Consider the following 21,505-nt stretch of genomic DNA (forward strand, 5'->3'; position numbering starts at 1 on the left):
CAATGAACAAGATATAATAAAAATTATAGTATCAAGTAAATAATAAAAGTTACTAAAATGTAACAAAGCATATTTGTTATTATTTATTTTTTGTACATTCAACAAAAATAAAGATTTTGAATGAGATCAAAATATGTAAAGTAAATATTAAGGCCTGCTGACCACCTGATCAATTGTTTTGAAAGCCTCGGAATCAACTGCTTGATTTATTAAACTGTTTCTGTGGTAAAAAATTGCATAATAAAACATCCCGGAGGCTTGACAGTAAATAAGAAAACTAAATCCATATTTGCTTGGCCAACAGAGAATCTCACTGTGTACTTAAGTTTAATGTTGATAATGGAGACTTTCTTGGTGAAATTGGTGAAGAGGATAGCGAATAGGGTCAAATGAGGTTACGAAGTTGCTCTCACAAAGGAACGGAACCTGATTGTTGTAGATCATACGAAAAACAGAACACTACTGTTTGATCCAAATAGTAAATTTATGAGAATTCTCATTGAGCATGGTGCAATTGATGGTTATGTATATTACCCTCAGAATATAGCCAGCCACCATGTATCAAGTAGACATGAACTACAGCAATTTGATAACAATAGTGTTTTTATAAAACAAATACATAATGTTGAGTTATCAACATAATATCTGTGGAGGGGGAGTAGCTGTGGCAGAATATGGAGGAAACAGAGTCAGAATATATCAATATTGATAATGTATAATGGGTAAAATCAACATATGCTCATTATTCAGCATTTTAGTTTATATATTGTAACTTTTATATTTAGTTTCTTATTAATTAAAACATAAATTGAATGAACACTATATTTTTTAGGTTTGTGAACAAAAAATATATCATGTGATGTAATAGGTTTAATGATTTGTTATTGAAAAATGTAAACATCTGTAAGACTACACTTGGATACAGTTTTGGCAAGGAGTTGAATATTGGAAATAACAGCTGTTTTACTAAATCAGTGATGTTATCACCTATTTGATAATGGTTTCATCTACTCCCATTGAACCCACCAATCAGACAAGGCAGCAATGTGCATCAGTGGATTTTAGACTGTAAATAATCGCTGAATCTTTTTTTTTATGGAATATTTGAAACTTGAACAATAAATGTAAGTAAAGACAGTTTTCACGCTGCTGCTCTAGCCCGCTACGTCACAAGAGATGACAATCAGATATAAAGCTGCAGCAAGTTTAGTACTGAGAGTGACATAAATGTGAAAATGGATCATCCACTATAATTTATAGGTCCAGCTGTTGCATCCACAAAACGTCTGGAAAAGAGTCTATGAGTGCTCACGGTTGAACGATTTTGGATTCTTGCCCTTTGATTGGTTGACGCCAATCAACAGATTGTGGAAGAATTTCCACTTGTGCCAACTTGAAGTAGTCACGTTGTCTCTAGAGAGTATTCAGTTGCATGCATAAAGTTCACCTGTACAAGATCAAGGTCAAGTATTTTTCGCTTTAAATTACATTTTTTCAGGTAAAATAACTATTATGTGACAATAAAATGACACATTCAAAAACAAATTTGAAATAAAAAATATTTTTCAGAGGGACAATATATCTTTAAAACTGTTACGTCAATAAAGCGAGCAGCGTTTTTTGTAAGAAATATTTTTTGTTTATATTTAATTTTGTACTAAAAAATAACATTATTTCATGGGGTTGTATTGATAAAACTTTACACAAATAAGCACTTAATATACAAATAAACCTTCTTCTATAAATACAACATAATTATCCTTGCGTTAGCCAATCAGCAGCAGCTACTGAATATTTTGGAAAGTCCAACAAACTATTTTTAGAATTTGATATTACTTCCTGGTTTTCTGTGCCCAGATTAGCTCAAATTTTACAATACTAACGTCTAGCTGCTTTTGTCACCTTTGTTTCATCTTTCTTATATTTAATCATAGTAAGTATTATTATTGTTGTACTGTAACATTTTTTTTATAATCAAAATAATCTGTACACTAATCCTTGCGCAATTTTAAATTGCACAAATTGTTTAATATATGCGCATAACATAATACTAAGATATTTAATAGATAGCTTTATTTATAGACTTAGATGTTTCATTTTTTACAGATGTCGGAACAAAAAGCATTACAATTCTTAGACAAGAATGATCTTGAATGTGCAATCTGTCTAGAAAGACTGACAGAACCAAAAACACTTGAGTGTCTCCATAGTTACTGTCTTCATTGCCTGCAGATTTTGATTAAAACAAGCGGCAAAATAAAATGTCCAAAATGTTGTAAGATGTACGATGACCTAAATCAATTTGATTTGAAAGATCTTACTACCAATGAAATGTTAAGTTATCAAGTTAAATTTGTTGGAAATATTGAATCCGAAAAACCGCCAAAGTGCTCAAGCTGTGTCTGTGATAACCAACCTGAATACTACTGCTCTGAATGTCAAATGTATCTATGTGGACAATGTATTAAACATCATAAAACCATTCCTGTATTGAAAAACCACCCATTGTACACACTGGACAAAATTCAAGGAGAAGGTAAAGATCTGCCACATAAATGCATATATCACAGGGACTGCATGCTTGAATTTTATTGCAGAACTTGTCCTAAAAATTGCATAATAAAACATCCTGGAGGCTTGACAGTAAATAAGAAAACTATAACCATGGTATGTGGCAAACAGAGAAGCTCACTGATAATGGAGACTTTCTTGGTTAAATTGGTGAACAATGAAGAGGGTAGCAAAGAGGGTCAAATGAGGTGACCAAGTGATGCTGCTCTCACAAAGGAATGGAACCTGATTGTTGTAGATCATTTGAATAACATAATACAACTGTTTGATCCAAATCCTCATAGAGCACGGTGGAATATATGGTTATATCACTCTCAGAATATAGCCATAGATTATGATGAGAACATACTGATATCAAGTAGACACAAACTACAGCAATTTGATAACAATGGTGTTTTTATAAAACAAATACATAATGTTGAGTTAGTTACATTAGATCAACATAATATCTATGAAAAAAGATAGTAGCTGTGACAGAATATGGAGGAAACAGAGTCAAAATACATAATAATTGATAATGTATAATGGGTAAAATCAATATATGCTCATTATTCAGAATTTTAGCTTATATATTGTAACTTTTATATTTAGTTTCTTATTAATTAAAATATACTAAAATTAAAAACTATATTTTTTAGGTAGTTTGTGAATAAAGAATATATCATGTGATGTAATAGGTTTAATGATTTGTTATTGAAAATGTAAACATCTGTAAGACTACACTTGGATACAGTTTTGGCAAGGAGTTATATTATTAATATGGGAAATAACAACTGTTATTAAATCAGTATGTTATCACCTATTTGATAGTGGTTTCACCCACTCCCATTGAACCCACCAATCAAGGCAGCAATGTGATCAATAGACTTTATACTGCAAATAAGCACTTAATATACAAACTAGACATGTAACTCGTCACTTTGACGAGTTAGTTATCCGCACGACAAAGGCTACGTGCACGTCATACGTTAGAATATTGCACACAGAAAAAGATTATGCCAATATGACCTGAACTGAAGAGTATGATATGTTGTTATTGCTGAATTCTGTTATTTTGTGTATATACAATAATCTGTATACATATTACATACAGTGTAGAATAGGCGAAATGACTGGACCCGCCATTTATTCCAATTTTTAACATGGCGACGGTATCAAAATGAAACACTAAGATAGCAATTTCGGAAGGAAATTATTTCGGCAAGAACATATTATGTGTAGAAGAAATTTAAATACGTAAAATATTGATGCGCGCTCTTTTAAATGTAATAAATTATAACGCAAAAGATGAAACTACGACTTTTTTTATTTAACAGGTCATATGATGACGTCACAACATCCGATTGGCAAAATTTTTACATGATTTCCTATCTACAATCCAATAGCTACTAGAAAACGTTTTAATCGTGATTATCACATTTTATTCTTACGAGCTATAACAGATTAAAATTTACTGAAAAGATGAAATTAATGCCACACGTAATTTAAATTTTTAGGCATGATGACGTCACAAAAATTAAAATATTTTTAACTCAAGCGAAAGATAGTTGATTGACCTAGACAATATCAAAATCGGGGTGAAAATGGAAAACGGCTAAGTGGAGATGCGCTCTATTAAATGTGATGACCTATAACGAAAGATACAAAAATCCTTTATTTTATATTTGCGTGGCCATACGATGACGTCATAATGTCCGGTTAGCCATATTAATACATGGTCCGATATCTACAACTAATCAACTTCCAGAATATGTCATCCACAAAAAGTTGACCGTGTAGTTTAGAAATTACGACTGTTTAAAAAAAGGCATAATTTTGAGGAATTTTTGAACTTTTTCATCAAAAACGCGCGCAAATTGTACAATTCGACGTGCTCGTATGACGTAAGTTTAAGTCGAAATTGTTTAAAGATGTATTGTCCCCCAAAAAATGAAAAATAAAGATGAAAAAAATCAAATTTTGAATAGACCGTTTTGTAGTTAACATAAAGTTATTCACTTCCACCGAAAAAAAATCCGAAAAAAATATTGATTTCGCTTATAAAAAAATCAAAATAAATTTACCATTTTTTCGAACTCATCGGCTCAGAAATTAGGCCGGTAGAGCTAACTCATACATATGCATGATATGTTAATGAGCATCCACACAGCAGAGATCTGATCTAACAATGGACGATGCACGTTGTATGGTACAACAACACCACCAGAGATCGACGCGACTGTGGGTTTCCCTGGGATGGGATGGCTGATCGTATAAATATGTAAAGCTGAGCTGTTAATTTGTCGGTATGTAGGCCTAGACGGTTATTTTAAATATAATAATATATATAACGCAATAATAACTGGAAGGTAAATTAATTAACTTAGCATGGGATTTTCTCAGTTCAGGGCTAGGCCTAGAATAATTAATACATGCTGCTGCATATTACTAGGCTAGTGTAGCAAGCAGACTGTGACAATCGGGTCCCTGCAGAAGATGCCCAGCTAGGCATTGTACTCTTCATAGACTGGCCTAGGCTATATGCCATCAATCTTAGCTACATTCCGAAAATACAGCCAGCTTGCTGTACCATATATATTTACAGTTGAAGCTAATTTTTATGATAAAAATAAAACAAACATTTTTCAGGGAAAATGGTTGCAATACAAGCCTGAAATTGAGAACCTTCCAGCAGCACTGTACAAGTAGACAGAGGGGAAAAGCCAGCTTAGCCATTTTACAACACAAACAAATGTTCTCTGTACTGTAGTAAGTCAAATATTTATTTTCTATTTTTATAAGTTATAACATTATAAGTAATGTGTTTTAATTACCATAGAAAGGTAGTATACTTATTTGACTATGTCAAAGTAAGCAATTTCACTAGCCCAATTTTGCACTAAATATGCATGATCTATTTTTTCCAGATTTTCATACTTTGCTTTTACTTTTTTTAAAGACGTTGAGCTGATGAAGACTGCAACAGAGGTCACCCAAAGACAACAATGATAGACTCGGTATTGGAATATGATTGGATATTGCAGGAAAAATATTTCTGACTCTCCTGCTGCATTCGGCCAATATGTTCTTGTCCCGCTTGTAAAATATTGTATAATTTTTTTTTTGTATTATATGTACAGTACAGTATATTATTTTGTAAACATAACATTCAATAAATAAAAAAAAACTACTACAACAGTACACAGGATAAATTCTTCAAATTTACTTACACTTCATAATTTTACTGTAAATATTACAGTGCAAAAGGAGTTAATAAAATATATATATACAGTATCTTATTGAATTCCTGTATTGTTTTTTGTGTCAATTTGTCTACTAATTATCAATGTGTTGATTGTGGCAGTAATTACGACAGCTATAGTCTTCTAAGATCGCTCACATCCATTACAAAGTGTCATTTTAATAGTAAGAAACGTTTCAATAAATTGTGAATGTTGCCACTGTACGATACATTTTATGTTTCTCACTACTTGCTCTTATTGTTCAATCAATCAACCTAAAAAAAAAAAGAAATTTGTGTCAAAATATCTGCATAAAATGTTTATTTGCGGAATGTTAATTTGAACCTATTGCATTTGATACAGAAAATATTTTTAAAATATTGCATCAGTAAAACATCCAAAACAATAGGCCTATTTAGATTTTCTTTTTTTTTTAATTTTCACTGCCGAATAGATAGTTAAAATCTTAAAAAATTAAACCAATTCATCATGATTAAAACAAAAATACATCCCTTCTGGTGGTGGTCTACTGTAGCCCTAGCTAGCAGTGTACTGCCTAGGCCTACTACACACTCTACTTCTAGAGACAGAAGTAGGCAGCAGTTAGGCTACTCGAGACTGTCAGTACTAGGCCTAGTAGTAGACTAGTAGGTATAGTACAGTAGCAGCAAATTCGGGCCTAGGCCTCTCCTGTTAGCGAAACAAAAACTCACCTAAATGAATAAGATTCAACATCAAAGTTACCAACTGTAATTCTAACTTAGCATTCTGCTAGCTATAGTTTCCGTGTTTTCTTCAAGATTCGTCTCGCATCACTACTCGACTCTCTCGCACGCATGGCATTGCTATCGTTGTTGGCTGTTGATTTGGAAAGCGTCATCATCCACACAATGTATCCATACAATATGAATATTTATGAGCTAACTCAGGTCAAGGGTTAAATTAAACCGGAACACATTTGTCTTCCAGACAAATAGCTTCCGGTTGGTTAATTTTTGCATTAAATTGCGATTTTCCCGTGTAAAAAATTATTTTTTTCAATCCAAATTGAGGTCAAAGTGAATAACTTTTATGTGCAATTAAAATGGCCTATTCAACAAAAATATCGAAAAAAATTTTTTTTTCAGGGGGACAATACATCTTTAAAAGTTGGTAAAATTACTAGAAAAAGGCTGGAACAACATAAATCAAGCGAAAAAAATATGTTTTTAATGCTACGTGCGCACCGCACACGTAAAAATTTGCGCACGCGTGGGAATTTTTGACATACTTAAAATGACATGAAACACGTAGAAAGTTGATTAGAAATAAATTTTGCGCATTTTAAAATTTTAAATGCGCGTGCGCGCGTAACTTTGTGTAAAACACGCAATTTTTGTTCAACAGAAATTTAGCGCATGATATAAATTAAACTTTTGCAAAGTTTCAATTACAAACGTTTTTCGGTTTTTTACCTATGTTTAAAACGCTAAATTCATAAAATCGCGCGTAAGTCACGTTGCGCAATTGTAAATATGCTGAAAAGCTTCGCTGCACAACTTCATATGAGTGACGATATGTTGAGAAAGTTACGAAATGTTATGTTTGGAAGTTTTACAGATACGCGTGACACAAAAAATTACAGAAAGAAAGAAGATAAAGACTAGACATGTAACTCGTCACTTTGACGAGTTTGGTTATCCGCCGCGCAAGTGGTGCAACATTAACATTAAGGGGATAGGTTGAGGACAAAAGGAAGTGTTCACGTTGGCATTATGACCTGAACTGAAGAATATGATATGTTGTTATTGCTGAATTTTATTATTTAAATTCATATATAGTATACACAGTATAATCTGTATCCATATCACATACAGTGTAGAATAGGTGAAATTACGGGACCCGCTATTTATTGCAATTTTTAACATGTTGACGGTTTTAAAATGAAACGCGAAGGTAGCAATTCCGAAAGGAAATTATCTCAGCAACAACGTATTAGCGTGTAGAAGAAATTTGAATACGTGAAATATTGATGCGCGCTCTTTTAAATGTAATGAATTATGACGCAAAAGATGAAAATACGACCTTTTTTATATAACTGGCCATATGATGACGTCACAACATCCGATTGGCAACATTTTTACATAATTTCGTATCTACAATCCAATAGCTTCCAGAAAAAGTTTTAATCGTGATTATCACATTTTATTCTTATGAGCTATAACAGATTAAAATTTACTGTAAAGATGAAATTAATGCCACACGTGATTTAAATTTTTAGGCATGATGACGTCAAAAAAATTAAAATATTTTTAACTCCTGCGAAAGATACTTGATTGACCTAGACAATATCAAAATCGGGGTGAAAATGGAAAACGGATAAGTAGAGATGCGCTCTGTTCAATGTGATGAGCTATGACGAAAGGTACAAAAATCCTAAATTTTATATTCGCGTGGCCATACGATGACGTCACAATGTCCGATTAGCCATATTAATACCTGATCCGATATCTACAACTCATCTACTTCCAGAATATGCCATCCACAAAAAGTTGACCGTCTAGTTTAGAAATTACGACTGTTTAAAAAAAGGCATATTTTAAACAAATTTTTTAACGTTTTCATAAAAAACGCGCGCAAATTGTCCAATTCGACGTGCTCGTATGACGTATCTTTAAGTCGAAATTGTTTAAAATTTGGTAAAATTAGTAGAAAAGGCTGGAAAAATATAAATCACGCAAAAAAAATACGTTTTCAATGCTACGTGCGCACCGCACACGTAAAAATGTGCGCACGCGTGGGAATTTTTGACATGCTTAAAACGACATGAATCGCGTAGAAAGTTGATTATAAATTAATTTTGCGCATTTTGAAATTTTAAATGCGCGTGCGCGCGTAACTTTGTGTAAAACACGCAATTTTTTTTGAACAGAAAGTTAGCGCATGATATAAATTAAACTTTTGCAAAGTTTCAAGTTGAAATGTTATTTGGTTGTCGAGCTATGTTAAATACGACAAAATCGTTAAATCGCGCGTAAGTCACGTTGCGCAATTGTAAACATCATGAAAAGCTTCGCTGCACATCTTCATGTGCATGACGATATGTTGAGAAAGTTACAAAATGTTATGTTTGCAAGTTTTAGAGAAAAGCGATCCACAAAAATCATACAGAAAGAAAGAAGAGAAACTAGACATGAAACTCGTCACTTTGACGAGTTAGTTATCCGCACGACAAACGCCACGCGCACATCATACGTTGGAATTTTGCACACGGAAAAAGATTATGACATTATAACCTGAACTGAAGAATATCATATGCTGTTAGTGCTGAATTCTGTCAATTTTGTGTCATATAGTATATACAGTGCAAACGGTATAATCTGTATACATGTTACATACAGTGTAGAATAGGTGAAATTACGGGTCCCCCCGTTTATTCTTATTTTTAACACGGCTTCGGTATCAAAATGAAACACTAAGATAGCAATTTCGGAAGGAAATTATCTCAGCAGCAACATATTAACGTGTAGAAGGAATTTGAATACGTAAAATATAGATGCGCGCCCTTTTAAATGTGATGAACTATTACGCAAAATATGAAAATACGACTTTTTTTATTCAACTGGCCATATGATGACGTCACAACATCCGATTGGCAAAATGTTTACATGAATTCGTATCTACAATCCAATAGCTTCCAGAAAACGTTTTAATCATGATTATCACGTTTTATTCTGACGAGCTATAACAGATTGAAATTTACTGTAAAGATGAAAATAAGTGACCCACGTTATTTTCATTTTTAGACATGATGACGTCATAAAAATTAAAATATTTTAACTCATGCGAACGATAGTTGATTGACCTAGATAATATAAAAATCGGGGTGAAAATGGAAAACAGATAATTGGAGATGCGCTCTATTAAATGTGATGAGCTATGATGAAAGATACAAAAATTCTATTTTTTATATTCGCATGGCCATACGATGACGTCACAATGTCCGGTAAGCCGTATTGATGCATGATACATGATCTACAACTCATCATCTTCCAAAATACGTAATAAAAATAACTTTTACCGTTTAGTTTAGAAACTACGACTGTTTAAAAAAAGGTATAATTTTGACAAATTTTGACAAATTTTTGAACTTTTTCATCAAAAACGCACATAAATTATCCAATTCGACGTGCAGTAACAACATATTAACGTGTAAAAGAAATTCGAATACGTGAAATATTGATGCGCGTTCTTTTAAATGTAATGAATGATGACGCAAAATATGAAAATACGACATTTTTTATTTAACTGGCCATATGATGACGTCACAACATGCGATTGGCAAAATGTTGACAGGATTTCGTATCTACAATCCAATAGCTTTCAGAAAATGTTTTAATCGTGATTATCACATTTTATTCTTACGAGCTACAACAGATAAAAATTTACTGTAAAGATGAAATTAATGACCCACGTAATTAAAATTTTTAGGCACGATGACCTCATAAAAATTTAAATATTTTTAACTTGTGCGAAAGATAGTTGATTTACCTAGACAATATCAAAATCGGCGTGAAAATGGAAAACTGATAAGTGGCGATGCGTTCTACTAAATGTGATGAGCTATGACGAAAGATACAAAATTCCTAAATTTTATATTCACGTGGCCATACGATGACGTCACAATGTCCGGTTAGCCATAAAAATACATGATCCGATATCTACAACTCATCAACTTCCAGAATATGTCATCCACAAAAAGTTGATCGTGTAGTTTAGAAATTATGACTGTTTAAAAAAAGGCATAATTTTGACAAATTTTTGAACTTTTTCATCAATAACGCGCGCAAATTGTCCAATTCGACGTGCTCGTATGACGTAACTTTAAGTCGAAATTGTTTAAAAGTTGGTAAAATTACTAGAAAAGGCTGGACAAATATAAATCACGCGAAAAAAATATGTTTTTAATGCTACGTGCGCACCACACACGTAAAAATTTGCGCACGCGTGGGAATTTTTGACATGCTTAAAATGACATGAAACTCGTAGAAAATTGAATAGAAATTAATTTTGCGCATTTTAAATTTTTAAATGCGCGTACACGCGTAACTTTGTGTAAAACACGCAATTTTTTTTTAACAGGAAGTTAGCGCATGACACAAATTAAACTTTTGCAAAGTTTCAGTTTAAAATCTTTTATGGTTTTCGATCTATGTTAAATACGCGAAATTCATAAAATCGCACGTAAGTCACGTTGCACAACTCTGACGTCATTAAAAAATAGGAGGTGCACAAGTTCACGTAAATGCCCACATGTTGTCAAAGTTATGAAATGTTATGTTTACACATTTTAGAGAAACGCTCTACACAAAAATAGCGAGAAAGAAAGAAGAATAATACAGAAAAAAATATTGATCCCATACAATAACAAGGAGTTATCCGCCAAGTGCGGATAACTAATAAAAAGTTGATGTTGATGATTTCGTACAATCACAAGAGGTTATCCAGCAACTTCGTTGCGGATAACCAACTAGACATGAAACTCGTCACTTTGACGAGTTAGTTATCCGCACAACGACAAACGCCACGTGCACGTCATACGTTGGAATATTTCACACACAGATAAAGATTATGGCATTATGACAAGAACTGAAGAATATGATATGCTGTTAGTGCTGAATTCTGTCAATTTTGTGTCATATAGTATACATGCAAACAGTATAATCTGTATACATATTACATACAGTGTAGAATAGGTGAAATTACGGGACCCGCCATTTATTCAAATTTTTAACATGGCGACGGTATCAAAATGAAACACTTCGATAGCAATTTCAGAAGGAAATTATCTTAGGAACAACATATTAACGTGTAGAAGAAATTTGAATACGTAAAATATAGATGCGCACCCTTTTAAATGTGATGAACTATGACGCAAAATATTAAAATACGACTTTTTTTATTTAACTGGCCATATGATGACGTCACAACATCCGATTGGAAATTTTTTTACATGATTTCGTATCTACAATCCAATCGCTTCCAGAAAACGTTTAATCGTGATTATCACATTTTATTCTTACGAGCTATAACAGATTAAAATTTACTGTAAAGATGAAATTAATGCCACATGTAATTTAAATTTTTAGGCACGATGACGTCATAACAATTAAAATATTTTTAACTCATGCGAAAGATAGTTGATTGACCTAGACAATATCAAAATCGGGGTGAAAATGGAAAATGTATAAGTGGAGATGCGCTCTATTAAATGTAATGAGCTATGACGAAAGATACAAAAATCCTCAATTTTATATTCGTGTGGCCATACGATGACGTTAAAATGTCCGGTTAGCCATATTAATACATGATCCGATATCTACAACTCATCAACTTCCAGAATATGTTATCCACAAAAAGTTGACCGTGTAGTTTAGAAATTACGATTGTTTAAAAAAAGGCATAATTTTGACAAATTGTTGTACTTTTTCATCAAAAACGTGCGCAAATTGTCCAATTCGACGTGCTCGTATGACGTAACTTTAAGTCGAAATTGTTTAAAAGTTGGTAAAATTACTAGAAAAGGCTGGAAAAACATAAATTACGCGAAAAATATATGTTTTTAATGCTACGTGCGCACCGCACACGTAAAAATTTGCGCATGCGTGGGAATTTTTTACATGCTTAAAATGACATGAAACGCGTAGAAAGTTGATTAGAAATTAATTTTTCGCATTTTAAAATTTCAAACGCGCGTGCGCGCGTAACTTCTTGTAAAACATGCCATTTTTTGTGCACAAACAGTTTGCCCTTGATATGACTTAAATTTTCACAAAATGTAAAAACAAAATTACGCTTGGTTTTAAATCTATGATCAATTTAAAAAAATCATAAAATCACGCGTAAGTCACGTTGCGTAACTATGACGTCATTCAAAAATAGGAGGTGCACAACTTCACGTAAATGCCCATATGTTGACAAAGTTATGAAATGTTATGTTTACCCATTTTAGAGATACGCTCTGCACAAAAAGTGAGGGAGAAAGACTGAAGAATAATGAAAAAAAAAAAAAAGACACAGGACAGTTCCAAGGAGTTATCCGCTAAATGCGGATAACTAAAAAAAAAGAGGATGATGATTTCGTACAATCACTAGGAGTTATCCTGCAACTTCGTTGCGGATAACTAATAAACCTTCTTCTATAAATTAAACATTATCCCTGCATTAGCCAATCAGCAGCAGCTACTGAAAATTTTGGAAAGTCCAACAAACTATTTTTAGAATTTGATATTACTTCCTAGTTTTCTGTGCCTAGATTAGCTCAAATTTTACAATACTGGAACGTCTAGCTGCTTTTGTGACCTTTGTTTCTTATAACTCATTTAATCATAGTAAGTATTATTATTATTAACTGTAAACATTTTTTTTTATAATCGAAATAATCTGTACACTAATCCTTGCGCAATTTTAAATTGCACAAATTGTTTAATATATGCGCATAACATAATACTAAGATATTTAATAGATAGCTTTATTTATAGACTTAGATGTTTCATTTTCTTACAGATGTCGGAACAAAAAGCATTACAATTCTTAGACAAGAATGATCTTGAATGTGCAATCTGTCTAGAAAGACTGACAGAACCAAAAACACTTGAGTGCCTCCATAGTTACTGTCTTCATTGCCTGCAGAGTTTGATTAAAACAAGCGGCAAAATAAAATGTCCAAAATGTTGTAAGATGTACGATGACCTAAATCAATTTGATTTAAAAGATCTTACTACCAATGAAATGTTAAGTTATCAAGTTAAATTTGTTGGGAATATTGAATCTGAAAAACCACCAAAGTGCTCAAGCTGTGATAACCAACCTGAATACTACTGCTCTGAATGTCGAATGTATCTATGTGGACAATGTATTAAACATCATACAATAATTCCTGTATTGAAAAACCACCCATTGTACACACTGGACAAAATTCAAGGAGAAGGTAAAGATCTGCCACATAAATGCATATATCACAGGGACTGCATGCTTGAATTTTATTGCAGAATTTGTCTTAAAAGTGGATGTAAGAAATGTGAACATGTTCTACGCTGTTATCAAAATGAACATAATGTGATTCCATTCGAGACGGCTGTAGACGAGTTTAATCAAAATGCTACAGAAGTTAAAAAAAGTGCGGAAGAAATTAAAGAAAAACTAAAAAGAACAAGGGAAAGCTTCATGAAAGAAAGATCCGACTTTGAATTAAAATTAAAATTATGCAGAACAGCGATTGAATTACAAGAAGAAAACATTATTAAAAAGGCTCAGGAGAAAACAAGAGCAATGTTGATGGACCTTGACAAAATTGACAAAGAAAACAAAGAGCTTATTGATAATAGAGTTAAAAATATTGACTCAAAGCTGTTGAAAGTTAATGAGATGTTGCCATTAATTAACACAATGATGAACAAACCAGAAGAAAGAGAAACACTTAGATCTCATGAGGAAAATATTAATTCTGTTAAAGAAGAAACTCTGGAATCAAAGTATGATGAATCTATCAAGATAAAAGCCCCTATTTTCATTCCATCTAAAAACTTGGATATGTTAATAGATTTGGAAGGCATTGGTAAAATGTCAAATGTTGAATGTGCATATGAGGTTGCTGAAGATAAAGTACCTATTATAGTCACAAAAGGACAGCCATTTGAAGTGAAAGTTGTGTCAAGTTCAGTAGAAAGTGAGGAATCTATATTGGCTGCAACTTTAATTAATAAATCAGGTGAAGAATCAGCAACTGAAGTGAAATATCAAGGAAGTGGAGAGTACAGAATAACAGGAAGATGTCATAAAGAAGGAGATTGGAAGATGAAGATTACTGCTAGAAGAGAAGAAATCAAAGGATCACCAGTGAATATCAAGGTGGAAGCGCTAGGACTTGTGCATACCATTGATAACATAAGAAGGCGTAAAGTACATAACAAGAATGACAAAGTAAATGATGTAATATTAGATAAAGAAGGAAATTTAATTGTAACTAGTTTTAGTAAAGACTTATTGAAGTTCAACCAAGAATGTTCATTCATTGGTAGAATAGAGATACCAGACAATGTACAGGTTGTTCGTATACATCAAATGAGTAATGGCCAAATGGTGTATAGTGATTACCTAAACAAAACTGTTGTCAAGTGTGATGATAAATTTCAACAAATTCGTACATTTGGTAAAGGAACATTAACACACCCACGTGGATTGACAGTGAATAAGGAAACTAGAACCATGTATGTTGCAGATTGGGATTGTCATTGTGTGTTTAAATTTAATGTTGATAGTGGTGAACTTATTGGTAGATTTGGTTCAAAAGGTAACAAAGAAGGAGAAATGAATATGCCAGATGGACTTGCTCTGACAAACGAGGGCAACCTGATTGTTGTAGAATTTGGAAATCACAGAATACAAATGTTTGATGCTAATGATAAGTTTATGAAAATTCTTGTAGGCAAAGGTGAGCAAGATGGTCATGTTCAATATCCTCATTATGTAGCGATAGAATCTGAGGAAAACCTCTTGGTATCAAGTAATAACAAACTTCAATTATTTGATCAAAATGGAGATTTTCTCAAACGAATAGATGATGGTGGATTAGATGTACCTTGTGGAGTTGCAATAATCTCTAAGAAACCAAGAAGGGTAGCTGTAGCAAACTGGAGATCAAACAAAGTAAAAATATATAATTATTAAATAGCACATTTTATATACTTGATCAAACTACCAGAAAAACAAACAATTTCTATATGCACACTGAATACCACCGATGATAAACAACAAACCTGTGTTGTTTGAGAATAATTAGTAATTTAATTAAATTTGTTAATAATGTAAAACTTTATATCAAATCAGCATTTCTTAGATATAATAATAATAATAATAATAATAATAATAATAATAATATTTATTCGGTCATCAATGTAAAAATAACTATGAACAAGATATCAAGTAAATAATAAAAGTTACTAAAATGTAACCAAGCAATATTTGTTATTATTTATTTTTGTACATTCAACAAAAAGAAAGTTATTTTGAATGAGATCAAAATATGTAAAGTAAATATTAAGGCCTGACCACCTGATCAATTGTTTTGAAAGCCTGGGAATCAACTGCGCATTACATGAAGATTATAAAACAAAATTATTATTTTAAAAATATTATAGTGATTTATTAAACAAAACTGTTTCCGTGACAAAAAATTGCATAATAAAACATCCTGGAGGCTTGACAGTAAATAAGAAAACTAAAACCATGGTATGTGGCAAACAGAGAAGCTCACTGTGTACTTAAGTTTAATGTTGATAATGGAGACTTTCTTGGTTAAATTGGTGAAGAGGGTAGCAAAGAGGGTCAAATGAGGTTACCAAGTGATGCTGCTCTCACAAAGAAACGGAACCTGATTGTTGTAGATCATTTGAATAACAGAATACAACTGTTTGATCCAAATCCTCATAGAGCACGGTGGAATAGATGGTTATGTCACTCTCAGAATATAGCCATAGATTATGATGAGAACATACTGATATCAAGTAGACACAAACTACAGCAATTTGATAACAATGGTGTTTTATAAAACAAATACATAATGTTGAGTTAGTTACATTAGATCAACATAATATCTATGAAAAAAGATAGTAGCTGTGACAGAATATGGAGGAAACAGAGTCAAAATACATAATTATTGATAATGTATAATGGGTAAAATCAATATATGCTCATTATTCAGAATTTTAGCTTATATATTGTAACTTTTATATTTAGTTTTTTATAATTAAAATATACTAAAATTAAACACTATATTTTTTAGGTTTGTGAATGATATATCATGTGATGTAATAGGTTTAATGATTTGTTATTTAAAAATGTAAACATCTGTAAGACTACACTTGGATACAGTTTTGGCAAGGAGTTATATTATTAATATGGGAAATAACAGCTGTTATTAAATCAGTATGTTATCACATATTTGATAATGTTTTCACCCACTCCCATTGAACCCACCAATCAGACAAGGCAGCAATGTGTATCAGTAGACTTTAGACTTCAAATAATCGCTGAATCCTTTCTTTTAATGAAATATATGAAACTGTGCCTAGATTAGCTGTCTGTCTGGCTGCCTTTTTCCCCATTGTTTCATCTTTCTTATAACTTATTTAATCATAATAAGTAGTATTATTATTATTAACTGTAACATTTTTTTTTATACCGTATATTTCGGTGTATAAGTCGCACTTTTGACACGCAAATTTGACCTCTAAATTAAGGGTGCGTCTTATACACCGAACATACAGTACAGATAATAAATACTGCAACATTTGGACGCGTAGACCACGTTTCGTACGCGTGGCAACTTCGTAGGTTTCGCGTGGCGTAATCTACGCAAGCTAACATGCTACGCGTAGTCTACGCGTAGCCTACGAAGCGAGAGCTAGGAGGGGAAATTCCAATGTTCAGATTATTGTGTACTGTGCTGCTGCACCACACACGGAATTTGTTAACGAATTTGAATACTAGTTTTCATCAAATTTAAAATGCGAGTTAATTACTGTGAAGTAATAATAAATGTATTAATATTAGTATTAATTACCTGTGTGTTGGTTGTGTTAAAATGGGACATTTATTTTTATGAAAGAAGAACAAGTGTACATCTATCACCGATCGGCCAACGTACGGCGGTCGTCGTCTGTTTGTGTGAAATGGCCTCCGGCTAGGCCTAGCTAGCTAGCTTACTAGCTAAAAAGGTAGGGTTGCCGGTACCGACAGTTTAATTTTAAAATATGTGGTACGCCTATAGTACTTATAGGCCTACTTAGTAGTAGTACTAGACTGTATGATAATCCATACTGTGTACAAGCGTTAATATGTACATGGCGTGAAAATGTGAAATAATGTGGTATAGCCTAGGTGACAGAAGGATATTTCCTCGATACGACAGTTTTCGCCGTGAAGCTGCTGTTTACCCACGTGTTTGTATCGCGCAGTTCAACTCTCTACTGTCTGAACTATGTTTGTTTACTACTAGGCTATAATTATAATGAACGATGTTTCGTTTTAAAAATGCGTTTAAATGAAATATTACGCTTATTTAGTACTATGGGATAATATGAATTGTTTAAATACTGTAAATGTCAAAATAATAGAATACAAATACGATATTATTTTTGTTCCAACGGAAATCGAGACGGATCACTCCATTCGTAATTCATTAGCCAAGTGTGTTTATATCCACGTGTTTATGATCCGCGGATGGATACTCTCTCTGAACTGTACTTTTATGTTTTGATTTTAACCTTCAATTTTGTGAAGTTCAACTTTTATTAAATAAAGTCTTGCATATTTCCTAACCCTAAAATGTTAATTATAATTTATTTTTATTTATAACTAAAATTACATTTATTTAAATACTATCTACTATTATCGCGCATGACTAAAAAAAAACAAAACAACAAGATCAGGCAAGCACATTGTGTCCTCCGATTCCTCCTCCTCTCTGCTGATGACGATGTTCTAAACGACCTGTAACTTGACCCTCCACCGATCCTCTGCTGCAGGTTGTTACAATAGCTAATAATGGAGTTTGATGTACAGTTACGACAGTTTCAAACCTGGATATTTTTTGTTTAAATGAAACATACTGAGTACTGTATTAATTACTTATAAAAAATTAACTTGCAATTTTAGGCCTACTACTAATACTATTACTATGGAAGGTAGTCATAATAACGGCCCCCGTCATCAATTCATTTTGTTCACTACTACTGCCTGGCCGGCGATGGTGAATGTACAGCAGTCAGCAGTAGGCCTAGTTAATTAGACTTTTCGCGTCTAGCCTAGGCTTTGAGCAATTTTAATTGCTATTTTCTTTAGAAAAATTTGAATTTCAAGTATGTTTAATAATGATGATGATATTATTGTATTGGCGAAACAATCGTATCATTTCTATTTATTCGAACTTTTCGTAGCCTGCTTAGCCGTCGACGATGTACTTGTACACAGTACACAGTTGAGTTTGGGGAATTCCCACACACAGTTGATCACAACGTAGGCCACGAATGCTACGCGTAGCCTACGCACTACGAATGCTACGCCACGCAACCGCCACGCACCCGCCACGCGTAGACTACGTTACCTACGCGTGGCAAATGTTGCAGTAGTTTTTATCTGTACTGTAAATGCCTCACCACACAGAGTGTACATATCGTCACCTCGTTGGCTAGGCTAGGCCTAGCTACAGTGTACTAACGTAACGGCAACCTGCTTCTGCCTAGTTTTCAAGGCATTTTAGCGTGATGTTATACTAAATATGATGAAAAGATTTGTTTATTATGGAGCTGTTTTAGGCGCTCCGATAAAATTTCATTTGTAAACGTTTACGATTGGAATAGTATTTATTTATAGTTATACGCACGATCGCCGACCGCCGTACCCCCAGCGCAAGCCCTTCTTGGCGGCCACATGTTGTACGGTATTCGACTAGTATATTCTCCAGATGATTATAGCATGGACCTAGCGTACACACTTCTCGGATAAATAGATACTAATCGAATACGATTGTCCGTGAAAACGTGCGCCCTCTTGAAATGATCGAGCGAGGCTAGCCCACACACGTGCGTGTTACACACACGGTCATGCACTCGATGTTGCGGGTGCGAAACTCATGAATAACAAGTTAAAAACAACTTGTTGAGGCTGGCCGCGGCCGAGCCTAGGTAAGAAAAAACCTAAATAAAGGACGCCGTTGTAGATATAACAAAATATATTATTACAATAAGATTGATTACAATATAAAAAAAACATTGTTTTGATGAAATATAAGGTGCGTCTTATCGACGATATAAAAAATACCGATATTTTACTCTCAGTTAGGGGGTGCGTCTTATACACAGGTGCGACTTATACACCGAAATATACGGTAATCAAAATAATTTGTACACTTATCCTTGCGCAAATTTAAATTGAACGAAATTGTTCAATATATGCGCATAACATATTAAGATATTTAATAGATAGCTTTGTTTCATTTTTTACAGATGTCGGAACAAAAAGCATTACAATTCTTAGACAAGAATGATCTTGAATGTGCAATCTGTCTAGAAAGACTGACAGAACCAAAAACACTTGAGTGCCTTCATAGTTACTGTCTTCATTGCCTGCAAAGTTTGATTAAAACAAGCGGCAAAATAAAATGTCCAAAATGTTGTAAGACGTACGATGACCTAAATCAATTTGATTTAAAAGATCTTACTACCAATGAAATGTTAAGTTATCAAGTTAAATTTGTTGGGAATATTGAATCTGAAAAACCACCAAAGTGCTCAAGCTGTGATAACCAACCTGAATACTACTGCTCTGAATGTCAAATGTATCTATGTGGACAATGTATTAAACATCATAAAATAATTCCTGTATTGAAAAACCACCCATTGTACACACTGGACAAAATTCAAGGAGAAGGTAAAGATCTGCCACATAAATGCATATATCACAGGGACTGCATGCTTGAATTTTATTGCAGAATTTGTCTTAAAAGTGGATGTAAGAAATGTGAACATGTTCTACGCTGTTATCAAAATGAACATAATGTGATTCCATTCGAGACGGCTGTAGACGAGTTTAATCAAAATGCTACAGAAGTTAAAAAAAGTGCGGAAGAAATTAAAGAAAAACTAAAAAGAACAAGGGAAAGCTTCATGAAAGAAAGATCCGACTTTGAATTAAAATTAAAATTATGCAGAACAGCGATTGAATTACAAGAAGAAAACATTATTAAAAAGGCTCAGGAGAAAACAAGAGCAATGTTGACGGACCTTGACAAAATTGACAAAGAAAACAAAGAGCTTATTGATAATAGAGTTAAAAATATTGACTCAAAGCTGTTGAAAGTTAATGAGATGTTGCCATTAATTAACACAATGATGAACAAACCAGAAGAAAGAGAAACACTTAGATCTCATGAGGAAAATATTAATTCTGTTAAAGAAGAAACTCTGGAATCAAAGTATGATGAATCAATCAAGATAAAAGCTCCTACTTTCATTCCATCTAAAAATTTGGATAAGTTAATAGATTTGGAAGGCATTGGTAAAATGTCAAATTTTGAATGTGCATATCAGGTTGCTGAAGATAAAGTACCTATTATAGTCACAAAAGAACAGCAATTTGAAGTGAAAGTTGTGTCAAGTTCAGTAGAAAGTGAGGAATCTGTATTGGCTGCAACTTTAATTAATGATTTAGGTGACGAATCAGCAACTGAAGTGAAACATCAAGGAAGTGGAAAGTACCGAATAACAGGAAGATGTCATAAAGAAGGAGATTGGAAGATGAAGATTACTGCTAGAAGAGCAGAAATCAAAGGATCACCAGTGAATATCAAGGTGGAAGCGCTAGGACTTGTGCATACCATTGACAACATAGGAGAGCTGAAAGTACATAACAAAGATTTAAAAGTAAATGATGTAATATTAGATAAAGAAGGAAATTTAATTGTAACAAGTTTTAGTAAAGACTTATTGAAGTTCAACCAAGAATGTTCATTCATTGGTAGAATAGAGATACCAGACAATGTACAGGTTGATCGTATACATCAAATGAGTAATGGCCAAATGGTGTATAGCGATTACCTAAACAAAACTGTTGTCAAGTGTGATGATAAATTTCAACAAATTCGTACATTTGGTAAAGGAACATTAAAACAACCA

General features: G+C 33.0%; 2 protein-coding genes and 1 long non-coding RNA gene across 4 annotated transcripts in view; 2 read left to right on the top strand and 1 right to left on the bottom strand.

The window, feature by feature from the left end:
- The window catches only part of LOC140045229 (chloride channel protein 2-like), a 94,036-nt gene that overhangs the window by 43,686 nt on the left and 28,845 nt on the right, over positions 1-21,505 (bottom strand). The window lies entirely within an intron of this gene.
- Positions 4,453-5,772, top strand: LOC140043861 (uncharacterized). The gene is made up of 3 exons (XR_011844427.1): positions 4,453-4,856; positions 5,200-5,319; positions 5,510-5,772. It is a non-coding gene; the product is annotated as an uncharacterized lncRNA (long non-coding RNA).
- LOC140043862 (E3 ubiquitin-protein ligase TRIM71-like) lies at positions 13,086-15,564 on the top strand. The gene is made up of 2 exons (XM_072088338.1): positions 13,086-13,162; positions 13,338-15,564. Exon 2 carries the CDS (start codon positions 13,338-13,340, stop codon positions 15,498-15,500), a length of 2,163 nt encoding a protein of 720 aa, XP_071944439.1. The 5' UTR covers positions 13,086-13,162; the 3' UTR covers positions 15,501-15,564.

Source organism: Antedon mediterranea, chromosome 3 (assembly GCF_964355755.1).
Source record: "Antedon mediterranea chromosome 3, ecAntMedi1.1, whole genome shotgun sequence".
In the NCBI taxonomy this organism is placed as follows: Eukaryota; Metazoa; Echinodermata; class Crinoidea; order Comatulida; family Antedonidae; genus Antedon; species Antedon mediterranea.